The sequence below is a fragment of the Anarhichas minor genome, unplaced genomic scaffold, assembly GCF_050575085.1.
Source record: "Anarhichas minor isolate MPS153535 unplaced genomic scaffold, ASM5057508v1 ptg000136l, whole genome shotgun sequence".
In the NCBI taxonomy this organism is placed as follows: Eukaryota; Metazoa; Chordata; class Actinopteri; order Perciformes; family Anarhichadidae; genus Anarhichas; species Anarhichas minor.
The window spans coordinates 1175718-1201040 of record NW_027466582.1 but is presented as its reverse complement, the minus strand read 5'-3'; the positions used below and the strand labels follow the sequence as shown (position 1 = coordinate 1201040).

Here is a 25323-nt window from a genome sequence, read left to right as displayed (position 1 = left end):
TGTTTCACACTGTTTTTTGTTGACATTTTAAGGTTGTCGAACACAAAGCAGAGCGGACGTTGCAGAATTCAACCGAAAGGCATTAAGCGTTGAGATTAAAACATGACGAATCTCACTAACAGGAGTACTTTCTGTCATTGCTGTGACCCAACCATCATCCTCGATCTCTCTAAAGGTCCGACGTTGCCGTCCTTTAATATCCGCTGACAGCGTGTGACAGCGTGTTACATCTGTCCTGAAAGAAGCCGTTGTTACAAAGTGTTCACTCTGCCTTCACTCCTCGTTCCTCTGATTGGACAAAGTGGCTGCAGTCATTTGATAATCCAGCTGTTGGTGGAACAGCTGTTTAACAGTACGTTAGTTTACTGTGAGAACACGACGGTTTAGTCAACACATACGAAGATGTTTGGAAATACTAGAGATACTATTTCAGGTTTATGAGATCAGAGTATTTGAAGTTTAACCCAAAACATGCTGACCGCTCAATTTACTGTCTTGTGACTGAGGCGGTTTTATCTACGTTTCAGTCTTAGGTCTAAGATCTTTGATTTTCTCCTTTCTCATTACAGTTACTGTCTACACTCGTATTTATCAAATCTGAGCGACCACAAGGTGATTAAAGGGACGAGAAAGACAAAATATATATATTTTTCCTGTTCTTTTTCTAATATTTGCTTAGTTCTTGTGTAATACTGGACACTTGCTCAGGCCTCTAGAATCAACTAGTTTGGATGAGTGGTCCCCCCCCCCCCCCCTTGTGACCCCATCAGATAAAACCACGGCTGCAGTCCAATAGTCTTTTTGAGTGAAATGAGCCGGAAGTATCTAAGTGGCAGCCATGATAAGAGCTCTAAATGCTCAGAAAAAGGATGCTTTGATGCTTCCTTTCTCATCTCCTTTAGCAGAGGGAACGCTGAAGGATCCTTCACTAAAGAAGAGTAGATGATGCCGTCCCACAATTCCTTGCGGCAGCAACATTTCATTCTGTTTTGGACAGGACTCCTGACTTGAATTGTACATTCTCGGAGTGTTATGAATAAATAATAATAAAACGTGTAAAGCAGTCGGATTCTTCTTCTTATTTCAACGACTTCTCCTTCACAACCTTTTGACGTTCATCAAAGGAACAGTTTGACTAAAACAGTGACTTCTAGAGGCCTGAAGAGGTGAACGTCTGAAACACTTGTTTTGTTTTTAAAAAAGAAAAGCATCTTTGTCATCCCTTTAATCAAACAGCAGATGTGTTTCTCTTGCAGTTACACAATAAATAAAAGGAATCGATGTGGACTTGATGTTGTTATCTGGATATATGATATCGGTAAGAGCCTCTCTGTGGCGACCGCTAACTTCTGAACATCTGCATTGGAGATGGAGTTTGAGGGTTTTCTTCCTGACGTTCACAGAGCTGTGTGATGTATTCAGTTATGAGTCAACAGAGGGCAGAGGAAGAGGAGACTGAGAGTGTGTGTGGGGGGGGGGGGGGGGGAGGTTTGCTGCAGTGCTCTAATGATCGTTCACTGATCTCCTGCAGCCTCTGCTCCTCTCACCCCTCGCCCACCTCTCCTCTCCTCCTTCCCTCTCCTCTCCCCTCCATCGACTCCGTGTCTTTGATTTCCCCGCATACTCTATCGATCGTCCTCTCCTGATTCCACGCTCGTCCGCTCTGATTAATGGAAGTCTGCTCGGCCGTCGGGTTCACGAGTGAAACACCTCTTCTGAACACTCCTTCAGTGAACTTTCTCGTACAGATGAAGCCAAAGCGTGAGGATAAAGTGGGATAACCACACCTACACCCGTGACGGTGCTTCCTTCCTATCCGTCTCCCTGTAGCCGCCATGTTGGAAAACCTGGGAAGTCGTCCCCGACAGGAGATATCAACTGCTCAGATTCTCTGTCGGGGAAATTGTGCTGTGGAAGCGGCGTTATGATAAGTGCTGATTTTACACGATAACAGGCCAAAAGCATTAATAAACACGTGTCTACTGTTTCTCTCCACACTACCTGTGTCTGGTGTCAGGACTCTGTGGTCATGGGTTCATTGTCCCAGTCTCTGCTTCTAAGAAGTTCTTGCTGTTCCAGCTCAGAACACGTGTTCATCATCCACCTGGTTCTGTGAGTAATCGCTCCAGCTGCTGCAGTGACTCGTCTCCTGAAAGACGTGGGTGGCAGGTAGGGACTCCTTGTTGTTTCGGGGGATCAGGGTGACTGCGAAGCGTGGACGGATTTAGGAAGACTGGGAGGTGAAGAAGGGGGTCAGATGCGGATCTGGTAGCCGTCGTTGAGAGTGCTGAGCTCCGGAGGTTTCCTCTCCACCGAGGCCGGCCTGATAGACAGACAGAGAGAGAGAGACGGTCAGAGAGACAGACAGAGAGACAGACCGAGACACAGACAGACAGACAGACAGAGACGGTCAGATCACCCAGAGCGTTGCAGTAGAAACCCTCTGGTTCTGGTTAACATTGCCCCCTAAATGTTACACAGAAGAACTAAACTCTCTCTATTTTCATTCACTCTTTTCTTCCTGTCCTCTCTTCCGCTCCACCTATTTCCAGCCTTTCTTCTCTCCTCCCGTCTTCCCTCCTTTCCGTTTCCTCTCTACTGATGTCGTCATCTCCTCCCTCCCTCCCTTCCTCCCTTCCCTAACTCCTCTCTTCATCCTGTTCTTGACATCTTGCACTCCGTCGTTCCTGCTTCGTTGCTTTCTGTTCTTCTACCTTTTCTCCGCACAGAGAGAAGTTCATAACGAAGTTCTTAAAATCGATTTGAATGTTGTTTTTAATCTACTTATTTTCTAAATGTTATTCCCCTGAGTTGAGTGCTGTGTTGTGTTTGTTAGTGTACAGCAGGCAGTGCTGGTAACATCGTATCATGCTGCTAGAACAGCGCTGAGCCTTTAAAGCGGCCGTTGAAAAGCAGCAGCAGATTGCAGCGCCGTCTCTGCTGGAGTCGGCAACACGTTGTTAAGTGTGCGAGTGCTGCGTTGATAACAGTAATAGCTCTTTAAGTGCTATGGAGTGGTTTGAAGCGCTGCTCTGCTGCTCCGAGGCGTCACGATCACTGACAAACGTTTCTCTGCACCGATGAGACAATTCGCTTTTATGAAGATCGAAAACCACGACGGAGAAAAGGCATTTAGATTCACACAGTTTCTCTCTCATTGTCTCCAACTTGCTGAACAGATATCACCGTGTCTCTGGTCTCTGGTCATCACACTTGAGGGTTCAAACCCCTCAATCAACGGTGGAGTGTGTCATCCGCACACCTGGATTCATAACAGCTCACCCAGAACTCTCCTGCATCTTAGAATAAAAGCAGCTTCTTGCTGTGTCATATTTTATGACAGCTGAACACATTTCTTCTTCCTCTTTTCTTGGTATAATGTTGTCTTTCTGGCTTCCACACTGACACAATATGTGACTGAGTAAGGAAGAAGTATTTAACCTCTCCAGATAAATCTTTCAACAATCATCATCGTTCATTTTCTGCCGATCGACTGATTATTGCAGCTCTCTCTTAAAAATGACACGATTTAGATTATTAGAATCATCACAAAGGAAAACAAGTAAAGAATATAACTTTGAATATAAACGTTGACGCTCAAGATATGCATTACATTTTCATTTTAGATATTAACTCATGCTGAAATAGCACACACACACACACACACTAATACACACACACACACACATACTAATACACACACACACACACACACACACATACTAATACACACACACACACACTAATACACACACACACACACTAATACACACACACACACACATACTAATACACACACACACACACACACACACTAATACACACACACACACACACACTAATACGAAGCTCATGTTGCTGAGATAATATCTGCGAATAAAACTTAAATATCAACTTTAATATTTCATGTTTTTACAGCTGAATTGCATCTGTAGTTTTATGCTTTATTGTCTCAAATGATCTAATAACTGGTTCAGATCTACATCATTTGAGGAGATGATTTGATTTAAGATGACTGAAAGAGCCTCCTTTTGATGTTTTTAAAACATGCGCGCACACACACACACACACACACACACACACACACACACACACACACACACACACACACACACACACACACACACACACACACACACACACACACACACACACACACACACACACACACACACACACACACACGAATAATTAGACGGTTAATCCTGCTGGAGCTTCTCATAAGAAAGGTCATCACAGTGCCACGTCAGATGGCAACACCAGGAATGTCACTAATTCTGCTGCAGCGTGTGTGTGTGTGTGTGTGTGTGTGTGTGTGTGTGTGTGTGTGTGTGTGTGTGTGTGTGGTGACTCTGCAGTGCGGCTGGGCTGCAGCTGTCGTCCAAGTCAGATTGTGTTACATCCTACCACACAGCTGACAGCACACACACACACACACACACACACACACACACTCAGCATCCGGTGTGTGAGTCAAGGTCTCCCTGCCATGGAGCTGGAGCTGGAGTGGTGATGGTGAGTCACCCTGTTTTTAAGAGCTGCTGACTCCAAACTAAGAAAACAAACTGTAGAAATGAACTATAGGAATGTATTAAATCAAGAGTAGAACCTATTTGAAGACATTCACACACTTAAACTGAACTATATATATATAATAAAATGCAATTATTCTTCATAACTACAGGAATGTATGAATACAAACCCATAAGAACCCAAACCCAAGGAAAATAATAAGACAGACTAAATGGAGCACATGGAAGACATTTCTGATCATATTTTCTAAACACTGCCCCCTAGTGCCAAAGATCTGACATGTCACATTGGGCGTTTATATATAAATGTTTTACTCACTTTAAAACCAATCAACTTGACCTATTCTTTGCCTTTTTATTTGCATTTCCACATATCAGAATTATAACTTGCATGTTTAGATTTAACCAAAACATCTTTTTCAGCTTTGTTTTAGAGACAGAAGTGTGTCGTTGGATGATCTTCAGTGCATCGTTCATTCAAACACACACTGTAGAATATAATGAAATCACTTTGAAGTATTACTAAATAGGATCGTTGAATCTAGTTTGTTTGTGTGTTGTATTTATTGATATGCACATTTTTCTTTCATAATTTCATAATTAATTTGACTAAAAATGTAATCAATTTGAAAATGTTTTTGTTTAAATGTCTTTTGAATTCAACAACAGAACATATTTTAATAAAAAAACAATTGAATCAGTTAAATCTTTTCAATCAATTGTTGTTATTGTGATAAATACGTCACATTGGTTTTTCTGAGACAATAAGTTTAAACGCCTGATGTGACATATCACAACTATATTTTCATAACTTCAGTGGCCTTACATCCTGCATCTCAGACAGAAGACACACACACACACACAGTTGTCAGCTGAACAGAACAAGGACTCGTCTGCCGGGTGATAATGCTGAGCTGTCAGCAACAAAGACACACACACACACACACACACACACACACACACACACACACACACACACACACACACACACACACACACACACACACACACACACACACACACACACACACACACACACACACACACACACACACACACACACACACACACACACACACACACACCACTCAAAGTCTAAACTGTCGTTGACCTGAAGAGCAGAGCCATGAAGAGAAAGGGAGAGGAGGAAGGATCATATCAGCATCCACCATTAAACACTGGTGAGCTCACTGGTAAGTTTGGAAACCGGTCATTATTTTGATTCTTTCTCAGTCAGAACATGCTGCTAAAGCTGTGACAGAGCATACTGTACAGTACCCCCCCCCCCCCCCCACACACACACACACACACACCATCTGTTCAAAGCTGGAGAACACTCACGATTTGTCTCTGCGGTGTGTGAAGCGACGATGGGGACTGCTCTGTCGTCGACGCGGCGATAAGGATTTCCCCCGGCTGCGCTCCTTGATTGGTGACTGAGCGCTGGACGATTTAAGGATCTGAGAAAAAAAATTTAAAAAAAATCACACGACAGCCAATATCACTTTACTGCGACAACTCACACGTCAACACGTATTTTATTTATTTTGTTGAGCAAAACCACAATCGGCTATCGTCCACTCCGCTGTAGCTTTTTAGCCGCCTCAGCTTCAGCCTCAGCTTCAGCCTCAGCCTCAGCTTCAGCCTCAGCTTCAGCTTCAGCCTCAGCCTCAGCTTCAGCCTCAGCTTCAGCCTCAGCTTCAGCTTCAGCCTCAGCTTCAGCTTCAGCCTCAGCTTCAGCCTCAGCTTCAGCTTCAGCCTCAGCTTCAGCTTCAGCCTCAGCTTCAGCCTCAGCCTCAGCCTCAGCTTCAGCCTCAGCCTCAGCTTCAGCTTCAGCCTCAGCCTCAGCTTCAGCCTCAGCCTCAGCTTCAGCTTCAGCCTCAGCTTCAGCTTCAGCCTCAGCCTCAGCTTCAGCTTCAGCCTCAGCTTCAGCTTCAGCCTCAGCTTCAGCTTCAGCCTCAGCCTCAGCTTCAGCCTCAGCCTCAGCCTCAGCTTCAGCTTCAGCCTCAGCTTCAGCTTCAGCCTCAGCCTCAGCTTCAGCTTCAGCCTCAGCTTCAGCTTCAGCCTCAGCTTCAGCTTCAGCCTCAGCCTCAGCTTCAGCCTCAGCCTCAGCCTCAGCTTCAGCCTCAGCCTCAGCCTCAGCTTCAGCTTCAGCCTCAGCTTCAGCTTCAGCCTCAGCCTCAGCCTCAGCCTCAGCCTCAGCTTCAGCCTCAGCTTCCCCAATTAACTGATAAAGTACATAGTCAGCACAATTTCTGACAATTCCTCTGAGGCAAAGGTGTCATCTTTAAACTGCTTGTGTTGTCTGTTCAACTGTCCGAAAACAAAAAGTTTATTCATTCAGTTTACCAAACAGAAAAAGCAGCAATCTCTCACCCTTGTTATTAGAGGTGTAAGAAAAGAATTCATGCAAAATTCATTTATCGATTCTCAGAAACAAGTTAGAATACGTTACAGGGACTGTGATGAATGAAAATGCTGATTCTTCTTTTGCAACTCAGATTGTTGTGGTGTGGTCTTTGTACGGTTGCATTACATCCCGTTGCTTACAATATCACGATATATTACAATACACTGAGTTGTAACCCCTACATCATGATACATGCTGCCCTGTTGTCAATCAACTCATCAACTAATAGACTTATTATTTCAGTCTGTATTCAGACAAACCAAACAATAGGACTGGGCTGTATGGAGGAAATCACATATCACCATATCTGTTTACCAAATACCTCGATATCGATGTTGTAAAGATATTATCGAGTTGACTGATGGTGCTCTCACAAAGATATTTACACAATGAGATTTTAGATTTAATAGTCATCAGTAATGTGGATATAATGACTAAGTGGGCAAAAGCAAATATAGAACAGTCCTGTAAGAAAGTTAGAAAGTTACATTTGCCTCATATTGTGATATCCAAAATCTAAGATATGTAGTCTCATCACGGTATCCATATCGTATTGATGTATTACACCACGCCTTATGAACATTAAACACACATGCTGGTGTTCTACTGACTCCCTCTACAGAAGTCCTCACTCCTCACCCCAACAGCCACTGTTGCCGTTCAGCTGCAGGGAAGAAAGTGCAACCACGACGAATGGAAAAACCACCCGACTGTGTGTGTGTGTGTGTGTGCGCGTGTGTCTGTGTGTGTGTGTGTGTGTGTGTGTCATTAAGAACTCAGCGGGAGAAGAAATCTGCAGGATGAACACGAATGGCAAGTTTTCGTGGAAAAAGCATAAGCCGGGAATTTGGTTCATATTCCACAGCGACTTGTGTTTGTCATGTGGTTTTGATAGATATACGAGTGTGTGTGTGTGTGTGTGTGTGTGTGTGTGTGAGTGTGTGCGTGTGTCCTACAGCCTTTTTTTTTAGCTTTATGCTTTAACATGACTTCTATTTTTTTTTTAAACCATGAAACATTATATGAAGTCCTCGATGCAGAAGTGTCACTGTGAGGTCACACATTATAAGTCTATACTTGTGAGGACAGTCAATGACTTGCAGTGCGTTGCAGAGGCAGTAACATGAAATCTGATGTTAACCTTAACCCTTTGAAGAAGAGAGAGGAACTAGCTGTAGGACCTCACTGTCACACACACACGCACGCACACAGTTGTCTATAATAAATTAATTCACATTGTTTGGGGTACAACAGAGATTACACCAAAGTCTTATAAACCACAACTCAGAGTCTGACTGTCTGTCTGTGACAGCTGCAAACTCACTGACCTACATATCTTGCTGACATGCAATGCAGTCTATCCACCACACACACACACACACACACACACACACACACACACACACACACACACACACACACACACACACACACACACACACACACACACACACACACACACACACACACACACACACACACACACACACACACACACACACACACACACACACACACTGAATAGTAAGAGGTCATGTTTGGCCGACCTTGATCTGATGTTGGGAGACATTCTGGTCTTTTGCATTCAACTGTAAAATAACACGTCAGTATTGTATTTTGGCAAACACACAGACATTACTTGTACCACTAAGAACTGTTTCTCCTTCTGTCCCACACCAGACGGTTCATTTCCACCCTGCTGTGTTCAGTTGTCAGCCTCCTGGTGGATTTCTTTAGTGCTTTTGTGTGCAGCCTCTGTTTCTTCTGCACACATACTCACTTACTCTCTTAACAAAAGCACTCTCAAGCTCAAAAAGGAGACTGTTGTTTATCAGGGGAGTTTAACTTCTCTACCTACTGGGGCATGTTTGTCCCAAGTACACATTTATTTCTGATCCTGGTACATTTATTCCTCTTATTAACAAATATATGACGTCGTTTGACGAAGGTGGTTTGCAGGAAATGTATAACCTTAATAATAAAACCATTTATTGGGTTCTCACCACCGAGCATGATCAAACATTGTGTTCTTGTCTATATTAGCGCTGCAGTGGAGAACATATAAAGGAATGTTCTTAATGTTTAGTTTTCTTTTCACCTTCATCCTCATGTCCCGGCCGTGCTTCTCCAGCTCCTTCTTCATCTCCTGAGCTCCCAGTCGGGCAGCATTCAGCACCAAATGCTTCCACTCGATTGGCTGGCAGACGTGGGGGTCGTGAGGCACATACAGGCCGATCTTCACCTGGGAGAAGCAGCGGTTGAAGTCAGAAGATTCTACCGATAACACACCTCCTCCCTCCCTCATCCCGCCTCTCACCTTCTTCAGGGTGTGCTGGTATCTCTTGTAGGAGCCCTCGAACTCGGCCACCAGCTCCCCCAGCGTGCGGTGCGTCAGCGGTTTGTCCATGAGGTCCGGGCGGCGGCTCATGCCGAGCGACCCGTAGCGGCCGTTGCAGTAGACGCCCAGCACCACGTGGTGGAAGCAGTGGCCCGAGAACTGGGTCTTGAAGCTGATGGGGAAGCGCTCGAGAGACGTCAGCCCGTTGGTCAGGTAGCTGGTCAGCAGACCGGAGTTAAGGGAAGGTTTGTGCCATCTGAAGCGTTTCTCAATTCATTAGACATACTAATCTAGACACGCTTTGACCGCACTACTGCAGCTACACGTCTGACTGCAAACCTGAAACAAAAACAACAACATTTGAGGACAGAACCCCAGAGTGAAAGCAGAAGAGTATTTGTGTGGATGGGTCTCAGCAGCAGCTTGAGTCAGAGGACATTAGATTCAGTCTGACTCTCACTGTGGAGATGCCACAGGGTAAACAACAGCTCTGTGTGTGCAGCGCCTCCTGTCTGACTCGACGAGACAGCCGGCACCATCAGCAACCTGAGGAGGTATGTGTGTTTGACATGGGGCTCACTAGGAGATATGGAGGGATTATGTGCACATCTTGACCTTTGACCTCCTCATTCCAAATGCATAGTTTCCACCTCTCTCTCTCTCTCTCTCTCTCTCTCTCTCTCTCTCTCTCTCTCTCTCTCTCTCTCTCTCTCTCTCTCTCTCTCTCTCTCTCTCTCTCTCTCTCTCTCTCTCTCTCTCTCTCTCTCTCTCTCTCTCTCTCTCTCTCTCTCTCTCTCTCTCTCTCTCTCTCTCTCTCTCTCTCTCTCTCTCTCCATCAATCCAGGTTCACTCCCCATTTCTAAATGTGGAAGATTTCATTTTCAGTAAAATATTTAAAGTCATGTTTTCGAAAATAACTCTGCAATTCATACAGTATGTGTAAAGATGTCATGACGTCACCCATTGGTTTGTGGACTACCGTTTGGAGCCTCAAAAAAAAACCAGTGAACAGAAGTGACCATATTAGGACTGCGGAGGAGTGACGTAGAGAGGGCGTATACGTCTCTGGTAGCAGCTGCAGGTTTCTGAGGGTACTGGAGAGGTTCCTCTCTGTTTCTATGAATGGTTCAGTTTCACATGTGGTAGTTTCATGGCGGCTCTTCTCCGGGGCTGTCGGGGTGGCAGCTGAGAGTGACTTTAATTGAGACCGGCTTTAGTCCACAGATGAAAGTAAAATATATGAGCCAGCGGGAGTGAGGACTCTGCTGCTCTATCAGAGATGGATAGCTTGTGTATATATACACAGTGTCACCTTTCACCGCTGAGATCATTTACTGGAAAAAGAGTCAGGCCTCAGTGAGAATTGAACTCACGACCCCTGGTTTACTAGACCAGTGCTCTAACCACTGAGCTATGAGGCCCTACATGAGAGCTGGCAATGAGACATGAATCTTAACAGTTAGTGAACGGAGGACACACCCTGTTTAACTACCTGGTGTTATTAAGATAATGTGACCTAACCAGTCGACGCCTTCAGTGACTCAACCTCTGCACACTCTCTGCTGACCTCTAGAGTCACTTTAAAATGTCCCAAAACATGCAGTGAAAAATGAACAAGGAAGAGTAACTGTTGTTGTGGCAGAGCTGTCTGTCCTCCTGTCTGTCCTCCTGTCTGTCCTCCTGTCTGCGCGAAACTAGAGACTGAGACCATAAACTCATGTTTACAATGTTTTCTGAGGTAATAAATCAAGAGAGAAGTAGAGTCATTTTCTCATAGACTTCCATACAACCAGAGGAGTCGCCCCCTGGTGGTCAGTAGAGAGAATGCAACTTTAACACATGAAGTCCCTTTCCTGGGAGTGTCAGAAGACTGAAGATGAAACATTCATCTCAGCTCAACAACATTCTGGGATTTCAGATTGTTTTTTTTGTGTGTGCTCATTTTTCAAATACTAGTCTACAAATGACACTGAATGAGGTCCATATTTAGTCAGCTCTCATGCTGAGACTGCACAGCTTCACAGAGTTCAGCACTGACAGGGATAGCTATCTGTGCAGTGCAGTGCCCCCCCCACACACACACACACACACACACACACACACACACACACACACACACACACACACACACACACACACACACACACACACACACACACACACACACACACACACACACACACACACACACACACACAGGGTTACAGTAAGTCTGGCTCCTCTATAAACAACGATAAACATGTCTGGAAGCTAAATGTTCATGTTTGAGATGATCTTGCCTCACAGAAGCACTCTGCAGACACAAAACACACCCTGTTCCTCTGCTAGCTCACTAAACAAACACACTTCCTGTGACGGAGGTGCTTGGAAGTAATCCGTCCATTCGTCCGTCCATTTCAAAACTAAATTAGAACCAACCGTTGCCTCTCATCCCGTTCTATGTTTGAGAGGCAGAGATGAGTGAGAAACCTTATCTGTGGATGAAATGCAGAGCTAATCCCACGGCTCTTTAAATCCACCCTCTCTGTCGCTATTCCTCTCCCTTTCCAATCCCCATATCGCCGTCTTTCTCCCACCTCCCCCTCTCTCCTAGAGTTCCCTTCCTCGCTACATTTCAAAGCAGCGAGATACTAGATAAGAAAGAAACAAAAACTGGAAAAGGCATAAAATCCTCTTCATGTACGGTGCCCCTTTAGAGTCATGTGCTTTTCCTCATCATCAAGCAAACTCCAGGCTACACGAGTCCCTCCTGCAGCAGCTCAGGGAATGGTCTTGAAATATGGACACTCACGTCGAGGGCCAGTTCTCGTGGGCTGCGTTGGGCCTCTTAGTTCCAATTAAAGGAAATCTTGATGCTACAGCACAAAAGTATGTTTCAGACAATAAATAGTGTGCTGTAAACTTTGTGGCAAACGATTTGGGGACGTCCCTTTCCTGCCTGTGGAATGACAATACCCTGTTCACAAAGCCAAGGCCATGAATAAAATGGTTTTCACATTTCCCACTTTGGCATAAAGAGAGCTTGCACAGAGCTCTGACCTCAACCCCATCCGACAGGATGGACTGGACTGAGACCTTACTGAGACCTGAAAAGTGAAGTCAAAGCTTCATGTGTTAAAGCTGCGTTCTCTCTACTGTCCACCAGGGGGCGACTCCTCTGGTTGTATAGAAGTCTATGAGAAAATGACTCTACTTCTCTCTTGATTTATTACCTCAGTAAACATTGTAAACATGAGTTTATGGTCTCAATCTCTAGTTTCAAGTCTTCTTCAATACAGCATGATGTTCATTTAGTACATTATGGTCCATTTAGAGTCAAACAGACCATAAAGCAGGGGATGCTTTAGGGCGGGCCTACTGTGATTGACAGGTCTCTACCAGAGAGTTGTCTGTGTTTTCATCTTTCAACTTTAACCCTTTCACTGTGTTTCCACTTCATGAAAGTAATTTGGATCATTTCGGTCGTCTAATCAGTTCATCCATGAGAGAACAGCACAGACAGGAGGACAGACAGGAGGACAGACATCTCTAACTGCCACAACAACAGTTGCTCTTCATCATTCTTCTAGTTTTCTATCTGACTCTAGAGGTCAGCAGAGAGTGTGCAGAGGTTGAGTCACTGAAGGCGTCGACTGGTTAGGTCACATTATCTTAATAACACCAGGTAGTTAAACAGGGTGTGTCTTCCTCTGTTTATTAATTATTAATATTCATGTCTCATTGTTGCCTCCGCATAGGGCCTCATAGCTCAGTGGTTAGAGCACTGGTCTTGTAAACCAGGGGTCGCGAGTTCAATTCTCGCTGAGGCCTGATCACTTTTCCAGCATACGACCTCAGCAGTGAAAGGTGACACTGACATGTTGTCTGACCCACTCTTCACTCGGTTCCTTTCCTCACTCCCTCTGGCTCATATATACATCTCCAACCTCACTCTTGTGTTGCTTTTTTCCTGTTGAGCTCTTTGCCACTTTCTCCATTTCCCTCCCTCCTCCTCCTCCTCCTCCTCTCCTCTCATCTGTGGACTAAAGCCGGTCTCAATTAAAGTCACTGTCAGCCGCCACCCCGACAGCCCCGGAGAAGAGCCGCCATGAAACTAGCACATGTGAAACTGGACCATTCATAGAAAGAGAGAGGAACCTCTCCAGTACCCTCAGAAACCCAAACTGTTTACATGCCACATGCTGGCTCCTCTACACCGTTATTACACCGTTATTACACCGTTATTACACTTTAACAGAGCCTCGTCTCCTGCTGGGAATGTGTTGATGAAGCACCTCAATATGTGGTTGCGCTGGTACAACATGATTAGAGTTTGTTCTTCACATTAGGAAATATTAAGTCACTGTGTTGCCTATTGAACAATAAGTGCACTTAATATTTCTGTGTGCATTTTAAGTATTTATTTATTTATTCAATATGAAATGGAAATTCTAAAATCTTTCTTATGTAATCATCAAATAAGTCAATATTTTGACGGATGAGTACAGAAATGTGCCCGTCACAGGTTTCTATTGTTTATTTAACCTTTATGAACCAAATTCAAAAGGCTTATTTTATTTGACAAGAACCCAAAAGGTATTCACAAAATAAAAGCAGCAGCTCTGGAACCAGTCGAGAACGTCACAGTTTGGTTTACGTTATCTGACGAGATGTGTTTATCCAGAGACTTTAAACTGACCAAAAATACAAAATTCTTCTTCTGAAGTCGAGGTCCCGTTGGTCCAGAGGAAACCACTGGTTTGATGAGTGGACACAAACAAAACTGTTTTAGAGAGAAAGAGAGATTGCTGCTTTAATATTGAAGCTCTGCTGGATGATACTAAGCCTGTGAAGTGTGTGTGTGTGTGTGTGTGTGTGTGTGTGTGTGTGTGTGTGTGTAGTAAAGGATACATTCCCAAGATGACGGCTTCGAGACATTTGATTGGCAAAGACTCTCTGATCATCTCTCTTGCCGTCTCCATTAACCTGGAGGAAGATGAGGAGAAGAGCATGGGAAGAGGAAGAGGAGGAGGGGGAGGAAGAGGAAGAGGAGGAGGGGGAGGAAGAGGAGGATAAGAGAGACGATCTGTAAGCAACTTGATGAAAATCAAACAAAGACCAAAACAATACAGAGTGAGTCGGTACTTTGTTGAATCTCAAACTAGTTTATCTTTAAATGTATAAATAAATGATCTGCTCAGTGTTGTGTCGTGCTGTGAGGCTCACTGGTCTCTGTGCAGCATGTTGCCCTTTCATCAAACATAAGTTACATAAACCAGAGTATTGTGTACATGCAGAACAAATATCACTATTCATCAAGATGAACATAACAACCTCTTCTGCTGCTCACCTGTTCTATACAAATGTACATTTATGTTGTTATCAGTGAGCTGACTTTAAGGTTCTGATGACTTGATTGTTGTGTTGTACTGGTTATAATTACATTTATTTCTATAATTAGGTTTATTTATGAAGCAGACTTCAGCAAGAAGAAGGTAACAAACATTTTGCATCGAGACAAAGTGCAAAAAAACCACATTAAAGATTAAATAAGTTCAAAAACTAAATGAATAATAATAATAATATTGAAATCCGTCTGCTCTCTGTTGTTGTAGGAGATTTACATTTTTTAAAGACAAAGTATTTTGTCTTAACGATCTCTCTGCCAATCAGCGCCTCTACGTCTTACTTACTGTCTCCTGATGGAGACTCACCACCGGTCTCAGCTACATTCATCTACCTCGTCTACAAATGTCCCCACATGTCCTCTTCACTTACCCACACAGTGGACGGCTCTTCTTGATCTCAAAGAACTGGGTTCCTGTGTGGTTGTATCTGGAGGAGACGTTAGGGACAAGTTCTCATGGACCCAAGTGCTCCTGAAGGTTCAGATGATGGGACACACGTCCACCATGTGCTGCTGTGTTTGCGTTAAAACAAATAAGAAAAGGATACTGCAGAGCCTTCATGTAGTTCTGGATGGCCACCAGCCAATCAGGGACGGACATGGACGGTCTGAAGGTCGGGACCGAGGGAACGTGATGCTGCAGAGAGAGAGGGGGGGGGGGGGGGGAGGGAGGGAGAGATCATTTATCTCAGATTGACGTGTGGTAACGTTCAGAGTCTTAAACCTCTCACCGTCCTCATAAACGTGTCTTCTCGTGACTCACTGATGTTCCACCAGCTGTTCAAACTACTCTCGCATTAAAGAAGATCTCATTTACAGCTGCACTGCTACGTGTATTCAGCCCGGAGCGCTACCAGTTCACTCCTTCCAACCCACCAGGAACTGAGTAATCCATCTATTGGTGGGATAAAACACACACAAGTGTTCTTTCTCAAGAGGCAACAAGAAACATACAAAACTAATGTAGGCGTCATATTACACTCTGGGTTTCACGGCAAAAATAATCCAAATGTTATCATTTGACCGTGTTATTGTCATCTATAGTGAGAACTATAACACACAATTGATGGTCAGAAAATAAAGCTTAATACAATCTTAATATTTGCTTTGATAAATACCTTCGTTCAATAGGAGCTGCTGGCAGGAGAACTCAGTATACAGTAAGGAGACAAATCTGTTTCTCCATCAACGTGTGTTTCTTGTTTGGACTGAAAAGCCTCTGAACAACATTAGATAACAAAAGAATAACACAACTCCTTCTGCTGCTAGCGGTAGCGGTAGCGGTGGTGGTAGATTCTGCAGAAACAGAGAAACAAACTCTGAGCACTTAATGTGCATCAGACAGCTGTGAAGCCACATGAGACAATGTGATCAACAGACGGATAAACGGGTGGTGTTGCTGTCGCAGAGCGTTGGGGTTGTGTGGTGTGAGCACCACCTCAGACAGACACACTGAGAGGAGAGACAGACGCACTGAGAGGAGAGACAGACGCACTGAGAGGAGAGACAGACGCACTGAGAGGAGAGACAGACGCACTGAGAGGAGAGACAGACACACTGTGAGGAGAGACAGACACACTGTGAGGAGAGACAGACACTGTGAGGAGAGACAGACACACTGAGAGGAGAGACAGACACTGTGAGGAGAGACAGACACACTGAGAGGAGAGACAGACACTGTGAGGAGAGACAGACACACTGAGAGGAGAGACAGACACACTGTGAGGAGAGACAGACACTGTGAGGAGAGACAGACACACTGAGAGGAGAGACAGACACTGTGAGGAGAGACAGACACACTGAGAGGAGAGACAGACACACTGAGAGGAGAGACAGACACACTGAGAGGAGAGACAGACACACTGAGAGGAGAGACAGACACACTGAGAGGAGAGACAGACACTGTGAGGAGAGACAGACACACTGAGAGGAGAGACAGACACTGTGAGGAGAGACAGACACACTGAGAGGAGAGACAGACACACTGAGAGGAGAGACAGACACACTGTGAGGAGAGACAGACACACTGAGAGGAGAGACAGACACTGTGAGGAGAGACAGACACACTGAGAGGAGAGACAGACACTGTGAGGAGAGACAGACACACTGAGAGGAGAGACAGACACACTGTGAGGAGAGACAGACACTGTGAGGAGAGACAGACACACTGAGAGGAGAGACAGACACTGTGAGGAGAGACAGACACACTGAGAGGAGAGACAGACACACTGAGAGGAGAGACAGACACACTGAGAGGAGAGACAGACACACTGTGAGGAGAGACAGACACACTGAGAGGAGAGACAGACACACTGAGAGGAGAGACAGACACTGTGAGGAGAGACAGACACACTGAGAGGAGAGACAGACACTGTGAGGAGAGACAGACACACTGAGAGGAGAGACAGACACACTGAGAGGAGAGACAGACACACTGTGAGGAGAGACAGACACACTGAGAGGAGAGACAGACACTGTGAGGAGAGACAGACACACTGAGAGGAGAGACAGACACACTGAGAGGAGAGACAGACACACTGAGAGGAGAGACAGACACACTGTGAGGAGAGACAGACACACTGAGAGGAGAGACAGACACTGTGAGGAGAGACAGACACACTGAGAGGAGAGACAGACACACTGAGAGGAGAGACAGACACACTGTGAGGAGAGACAGACACACTGAGAGGAGAGACAGACACACTGTGAGGAGAGACAGACACACTGAGAGGAGAGACAGACACACTGTGAGGAGAGACAGACACACTGAGAGGAGAGACAGACACACTGAGAGGAGAGACAGACACACTGTGAGGAGAGACAGACACACTGAGAGGAGAGACAGACACACTGTGAGGAGAGACAGACACACTGTGAGGAGAGACAGACACACTGAGAGGAGAGACAGACACACTGAGAGGAGAGACAGACACACTGTGAGGAGAGACAGACACACTGAGAGGAGAGACAGACACACTGTGAGGAGAGACAGGCTCCTGGTGGAAGTGAAACCTCAACCAGAACCAGAAGAGAGGGAGCCGAGGTAACAGATGTGGCTCCATGAGAGGACACGACCGCAAGAGGGGGAGTCAGACACTTCCTCCGACACACAGGCAGTGTGTGTGTGTGTGTGTGTGTGTGTGTGTGTGTGTGTGTGTGTGTGTGTGTGTGTGTGTGCGTGCAGGAAGGGTGAACTATAAGCAGCAGGACTATCATTTCCTGAGGGTGTTTATTTACAGCACAATAAGAGAGCTGAGGAGGAAGACAGCAGGATGAGATGGACGGCGAGCCCTGAGACATGCTGTGTTGTTTTAATTGTTGGGCCCCTGAGATGAACTCACTGAAACAAAGCATTTATAACGTGAAGGTAGATCACACCAGACGAGAGAGCAACCAGCCGGTCTGTCAGCCACTGAGCGCGTAAAACAAATCAACCAACTGGTCCCCCTCATTATCAGGCCAGTCCATAAAGCAGTCAGCCCAGACCAGTAAATAGCAGGTTTTATTGCCGCATAATCTCCCATGTCGTAAAATCCTCACTAAGGAGCAACACGCTGGCTACATCAGCTGGCACACACACACACACACACACACACACACACACACACACACACACACACACACACACACACACACACACACACACACACACACACACACACACACACACACACACACACACACACACACACACACACACACACACACACACACACACACACACACACACACACACACACACACTCTCTCTCTCTCTAAAGCTGCTTTCTGCTGGGTCAGAGAGCGAGATGACTGGTGATCCCTCTCTCCCCTCTGCTTTAGGGGCCATGTCTGTCATTGCAGAGCTTCTATACTAAGGGGCTCCATTATGAGGATGAAGTGACAGGTCCAGTCACCACCGACAGCCCGCCTGCATGCTGACTGCGCTCACATTACGCAACAATGCAAACAAAAAGAAAAAGAAGAAGAAATAAAGATCGACAAGCAGCAACCCCGAAACCTGTTGAGAGCAGCGCTGGTGGCGAGTCAGCCGGATGAGTTTTCATGCTGCCTGAAGATGAACAGTCTTTCAAATCTAAACTTGTGTGTGAACTCACAGGAGTAATGAGGAGTCACATATTTAGGTGCAGTGAACACAAACATGTACACAAAGTAATTCACCCGTCAGTAATCCAGTTAAGCAGAAGCTCACGAGCGTGGTGTTGTGATTCTGTCACAGCTGAAGAGCTGTTGGACGACACACCTGTCGTGAGCTACACGACTATAACAGCGGTACACTGCTGTTTGTTTGGTCAAATCTTTGCACTATTGTTCAGTTAGTTCATTTTAATAAGATTCTATTCATTGTATATTGTGCATTTTTAGATTTAATATTTTTTACTGTTATTTTTATTGCTTTACCTCCATCTATAAATGCTGCTGTAGCGAAAAAATGTCCCCTTGCGGGATTAATAAAGTGTGTCTGTCTCTGTCTCTGTCTGTCTCTGTCTGTCTGTCTCTGTCTGTCTCTGTCTGTCTGTCCGTCTCGTCCTGGGTTGCTGTGGAACGTACACTAGCAGCTCTCATATTTCTCTTGTCATCACAGCCAGCGCTACACTCATGTAATTATTTGGCTCTTTATTTACATAGTGATCTTAAATCTGTGACTGTCCTTCCTTCTGCATCTCTCATAACATCAGTCCTCCTTCACGCCCTTCATGCTTCCATATTTATTTACTCTCACAGAGCCAAGGGGGGGGGCAAGCCGACCTGACCCACCCAGCAGAGACAAAACAGACTGTAACCAGAGAGAGAGAGAGAGAGAGAGGTAAAGAGAGAGAGAGAGAGAGAGAGAGAGAGAGAGAGAGAGAGAGAGAGAGAGAGAGAGAGACAGACAGACAGAGAGAGAGACCTTTGAAGCATGCACCGCTCTGTGTGGATTAAAAACATAAACAACTGAACAAGAGCTTGTATTTCTTGCTTAAAGATATCTTTAGAGCAGGACATCCCAGGGAATGCCTTTCTGTGTGTGTGTGTGTGTGTGTGTGTGTGTGTGTGTGTGTGTGTGTGTGTGTGTGGACAGCTGAGAAACCAATGATTAATCAAAGTCTTGACATGAGGCTCTGTTTCTCGGTAGAGAGAGAGAGGACACTACTTGACGTCTGACAGCGGTACTTAATCTGTGCTCGTATATCGACTGTAATCACTCTGAGGAACACCTTCTAGATTACAGAGCTGCAGTCAGAGAACATCTGTCCAGACTAACCCATCACTACACAGAGAGAGGGTCCAGTCCCATCACTACACAGAGAGGGTCCAGTCCCATCACCACACACAGAGAGGGTCCAGTCCCATCAACACACAGAGAGAGGGTCCAGTCCTCAAACGGGCCACTTGTATCCTGAGTTAAGAACTAAACACAAGCGGCTGTAGACATTTTTGTAGATGACCCACATCCACAAAGAATATGTCTACTTTATATTAAATCTGTTAAAACATTTCAAAATAAAATCCTATTGTCACAGCCTGAACAGAAACATTTTAATCCAGAACAATGGAACTAAAATGGATTATGGAAATGAAAACAAACTGGTGACAACATCGACTGCTCTGTTGTGTTTATGGGGCATATTGCCAATATGTTGTATTTCAAAATAAAACGTGCAATAAGTGAAGAGATTGCAAAGTGAGTAAGGCTTGTTTTTTTGTTGTTTTGCTTTCGGCAGCTCTGTTTCCTTTACGTGGTCCAGTTGGTATCCAGAGATTATCCACTACCCAGATTGTATTAGAGGGATTATTCGGCCCCGGTGCCAAGACCTCTACTCTGTTAATGAGGACACGGAGAGAGCGGAGACAATAACACAGATGTACACGGTATACATCTACAAGTGTGTACTTTGAAAGCAGCGTACACAGAACACATATATTATTACTTCCTGACCCAGTGGCTGACAAAGTAAAATAGAAAAAGGTCTCTTCTTTATTCTATTATCTATCGCTGATTAATGTGACACACAGCAGAAGAAATACATTTCACAACCACACACACACCTACAGACTTAAACCTAACACATTCAGATACATATGAGTTCAATGGTTGTTTGTACCACCATCAGCTATTCTTCTTCTTCTCCCTCCTCTCACTAGTACACACAATTAACCCTTCTGGGTCAGCGTATCAGCATCTCTGGTTACCACCTGCTTACACACACACACACACACACACACACACACACACACACACACACCAACAATACAGCAACTTAAACCAACGAGCCCCGTAGGCGCTTGTCCACAGCAGTGTCATGGCAAAGGGATCGTGAGTTAGTTTGGTCAACTCCCACTGAACAAGAGAACAAAGCCACTACCATGAGGCTGTGTCATCAGTCGTTGTAACTTAATGGAGCTCAGTTTCCTTTCATAGTTTGACATATTCATTACTAATCATAGAGTTAAATAATAACGTTTTTTACTGACCATATGACTACAAGTGGAGGTTGTAGTTTATCGTGCTCATCAGAATTGCAGAGGGCCGTATTGTAATTAGGATAACATTTAGAAAAGCTGTGCAGCCGTGTTTGTTTGTGTTCACACACGTCCTGCTGTCGCTCCTTCTCTCCAGAACAACAAGTACGGGATTTCGGCACCGCCGGCCAACCAGGTCACTACCGACCACATGGCCGACCAGCAGAGCAGAAACAACAAGCAGATCCCAGGAAACACAGCAAGCATTCATCCAAACCACCGACGGGGAAAACTATGAGGAGAATCTGTGCTGAGGGGCCTCAGCAGGCTGAGATGGTGTGTGTGTGTGTGTGTGTGTGTGTGTGTGTGTGTGTGTGTGGAAGAAGTTATTGTCCTTGGTGTGGACGACCCTTAACTATTACTACTTCTACTTTTAGACTCTAAAATATTATAACATAGAGTTAATTTCTCAGTCAGAGGTGATATCATCTTCTTTTGTCCCAATTAATAATCCAAAACCTAAAATATATCAGTTCTCACTGATATAAAACAGGGAAAAGCAGAACATCTTTGCTGCTTTTGCAGGAAATGATATTCCTCAAACAACCCAATCAATCATGATTATGATGTTAATGAATTATTCCACTCCTCATTGAACAAGCCTCTGGTATCTGAGCCTCCGATCAGAGCCGGTTCATGGCTGATGTTTTTAATGTTTGTGTCGTGTAACGCTACGTTACTGTAAACGATACACAGAGCTTTCTCTGTTGCATTGAAGTCAGCTGTTCAGCAGCACAACCCCCGGAGCTGTTCAGCTTCTAATGTCCAGGACGCTTCAGCAGAGAGATTCATATGAAACATGAACCGTCCGTCTGCGTCGCTTCAGCTCCTGATCGTCTGTGAGAGACAAACATTTGTCGAAGCTAAAGCCACGTTACGATGGCAGGAGTGTGTGTGTGTGTGTGTGTGTGTGTGTGTGTGTGTGTGTGTGTGTGTGTGTGTGTGTGAGAGAATCAGGAGTCAACTTGAGTCACACAGACTGTAACCAAAACAAAAAGCAGAATTAACATCACTTGACAGGTGTGGCACCTCAATTTAGCACAATTGTTGTCATGGTAAGGTGATGCATTCACTGTATGTGTGTGTGTGTGTGTGTGTGTGTGTGTGCGTGTGTGTGTGCACATCTGAGTGTAAACAGAGTGTGAAAACAGGCTGACACCTAATCCATGTAACTGTGAACACGCGCGCACACACACACACACACACACACAGACACACACACACACACACACACACACACACACACACACCCATAATTAGCCTGTCTGCCGTGACATCTGAACAGTACGTATGCCGGGAGAGAAGAGGACACCTGGAGTACGATAACATGCAGTTTGTCTGCATACTTAAAAAACAAACATTATTATTGACTAGTGCTGAAACAATTAGGAGAAAATATATTTGTTTGGAGCTGCAACGTTAGTCCATATACACACATGTATATCTTTATGAAGTGAATGCATTAGTTGACACGCATGTTTGATAAGAACAAAGCACCAAGCTCACAGCAAGGTAGTGACATGTGTATACGGAGTATGAACGCAATGAAAGCCACTTCCATCATGTAGCCAGCACCGACTCTGTAGGCCGTCTACAGGAAGAACCCTGAGCCGATCAATCCGGGTCTCCTCCCAGCAGAGCACGACAGGGCTGGTTAGAGCGCTATAGATCAGAGACCCAGACGGTCCCGTGAGGACACCCCCTCATTAAGGGTCCATTACCACTGAAAGCACTTCCAACAACCTCCAACATATCAATGCTGCCATGAGAACACCTCTCGCTTTTCATGTCAGCAAACTCCAGTAACAAAGATGAACACAGGGTGAATTGAATAATGGAACTATGGGGTTGACACTGGAGCTCATTGGAACTCCTCTGCTCACCTTTGCAGCATTGTTTGGTTGCCTCACAGTTAAGTTTTCCTCAAGACTTTTGTTTAAACGCAGAGGCACGAACCAATCACAGCCGGCCTACCTTGGGAAGGTACGCAGCGTTTTGTATCCTGTCAACCATCTCCTGACCCTCGGGGTGCACGGCCGCCACGTGGGACCACATCCTCTCCCACGTTAGTCCTTCGATGGGGAACCCGGTCCTGTTGACGTAGAAAAGAACCCCTCCATCCTTCTCCTCCTCCTCCCCGGGGGACCGGGCGCTGTTGTTGGGGGGCGAGGCGGCGGACTCCTCCCGGGTGGTGCTGTAGCGGAGGAGGCAGTGTGAGCTGGAGCTCTTGGATCGGCCATGCCTGCTCAGCTTTGCCGGGGTGGTGCCGGTCCGGCTCGGGGAGTTGGGTCCGGTCATCGATCCCGGGAAGGGGGCCGGGAAGAGGAGAAGGAGGAGGAGTTAGGGCAGGCAATCCTCCCCCAGCTACAAGAGCTGCTTTGAGTTCGTCAGTGTCGGACAGCACATGTTGATCTCCAACTGCAAACCTGCAGGGTCAGAAAAATCATAATCAAATCAGTGTTGGTGAGCAATAAAATGTGTCACACTTTAGGAAATAGGTCAACAGAACAGGTGAGTTTCTGCAGCACAAGTTATGTTTTATAAGAGTAGGTACACCCAGAGAAGGTCTGTTCCTCTCCTCTTTAGGAAGAGGAATGATGGAGTAACAACGTGACAACAGTCGACCAGGACTGATATCTAGAGAAATCATTTATAGTAGGTGATACAATGTTATTTAATAACGTTAGGTTACATGTTTAAATCAACATTGGGTCACACAAGGAGCCTATTGTTCCAAACGTGTGTCAAATATACGATAAAGTACAATAAAGTTATAATAAAACCAACAAGATTCATGCAAACTCGTGATTCAGTGATGCTAAACACACACCGAACTTATTGCAGAGCAAACATGTGTTTAACACTCACTAGCGAGTAACTTACCACAGTCACAAGTTAATATCGAAATCAGGAGGTTTCTAGTTCGAGTGCATCCGTTGAAATATTACTAAATACTAATTCATAGCGCATTTTCCACCGTTGGATCCTATTTCAGATAAACGACGGACCTTCCGGGTCGAAGGGCTTTTTACTCGAAGAAGACCCAGCGAGACGAAGTGGGTCTCATTCATACCGAGGCGGTGGTGTCCGCTAACAGGATGAGAAGTCGTGTTTTGGTTCCAGGCTTTGTAACTTCACCCTCTTTCTTGTATGTGTCAAGCTAACAGCAGCTAACAACGAGCGGGCAGGGACTACGGAAGTTTCCCCTTCAAAGTAAAAGCAGTAGGTTTTGTCGACCTTCTGTATTTATAGATAGATAGATACTTTATTAATTAATTAATACTTTATAAATGTGTTCGCTATAGCTGCATTATAATATAGGTAAGCAATCAAAGTAACATAGTAAAAAATAAAAAATATTGAGTTTAAAAATGCACAATATATACAATAAAAATAACAGAGTCAAACATATTAAATGTAAAAAATGCACAATATATACAATGAAATAGAAAAATATTAAATTAACTAACTAAACAGTAGTGCAACGTTTAAATTGACTAACTAAACAGTTGTGCAAAAGTTATTTTCATTTTTAAATAGAATAAATAGCACGAATCGTTACAGCATACTAGCGAACCCGTCACTTCTTCGCATGTGAGATATTTACATGCGTCAGTAAATGTTTTATCCATTTAAATTCAAACAAACGATATGTTTTCTGGTCAGAGTTTGTTTTTATTTTGAAAATATCCTCCGGAACAGCTTCTGTTTCGCTAGCTAGCTCACTGCAGGGGGCCGTTTCCTCCCACTATTCCCAGTCCGGGAAAAATGTACCTCCTCTGTGCATTCCTCTCCCAGTCAGCACCCGGCTCGGCTCCTCGGTGTCAATCTCCCCAGAAATCCCGACTTCATGTTGAAAACAAAAACCGGCTTCTTTGGTCCCTCACATGATTAAATCATTGGGGATAAAAGCGGACCTACTCGCTACCCTAACGCTCTCCCCGAATCTCACCGCTGCTCGCATCTCATTGGTCGAGGCAACAAAGAGGGGCGGGCCGGAGAGAGAGTGCTCCGCCATGATTGGAGCTGACTGACGCTCTCTGATTGGTGGGTTTTGATAGACGAAGGCGTCAACAAGTGATGGATCTGCAACAAATGGGATTTTTCTGCCCCTTGTTTGCAACTGTTGATTTTGCACATTTTGTACAATTTC

At 45.0% G+C, this 25323-nt stretch overlaps 1 protein-coding gene and 2 non-coding genes across 4 annotated transcripts; 1 reads left to right on the top strand and 2 right to left on the bottom strand.

The window, feature by feature from the left end:
- vash2 (vasohibin 2) lies at positions 1-25279 on the bottom strand. 2 transcript variants are annotated; one of them, XM_076084301.1, is made up of 9 exons: positions 24945-25279; positions 23145-23596; positions 15215-15303; positions 15038-15094; positions 14171-14245; positions 9260-9497; positions 9041-9184; positions 5874-5992; positions 1-2323 (listed from the first exon to the last, which is right to left on the bottom strand). In XM_076084301.1, exons 2-9 carry the CDS (start codon positions 23466-23468, stop codon positions 2254-2256), a joined length of 1116 nt encoding a protein of 371 aa, XP_075940416.1. In that variant the 5' UTR covers positions 23469-23596; positions 24945-25279; the 3' UTR covers positions 1-2253. The 2 variants fall into 2 exon arrangements, with proteins under 2 accessions (XP_075940416.1, XP_075940417.1); XM_076084302.1 differs by lacking the exon at positions 24945-25279 and adding an exon at positions 24054-24296.
- On the bottom strand, positions 10629-10701 carry trnat-agu (transfer RNA threonine (anticodon AGU)). The gene has a single exon. It is a non-coding gene; the product is annotated as a tRNA-Thr (tRNA).
- trnat-ugu (transfer RNA threonine (anticodon UGU)) lies at positions 13018-13090 on the top strand. Its single transcript has one exon. It is a non-coding gene; the product is annotated as a tRNA-Thr (tRNA).
- Positions 25280-25323: the final 44 nt, after the last annotated feature.

Coding starts and splice junctions, on each gene's coding strand:
- vash2 (XM_076084301.1), bottom strand. CDS start 23,468: ATGACCGGACCCAACTCCCCGAGCCGGACCGGCACCACCCCGGCAAAG. Junction 14,246..15,037: donor AAGAGCCGTCCACTGTGTGG/GTAAGTGAAGAG, acceptor ATCTTCCTCCAG/GTTAATGGAGACGGCAAGAG. Junction 9,498..14,170: donor GAAGCCGTCATCTTGGGAAT/GTATCCTTTACT, acceptor TCTGCTGACCAG/CTACCTGACCAACGGGCTGA.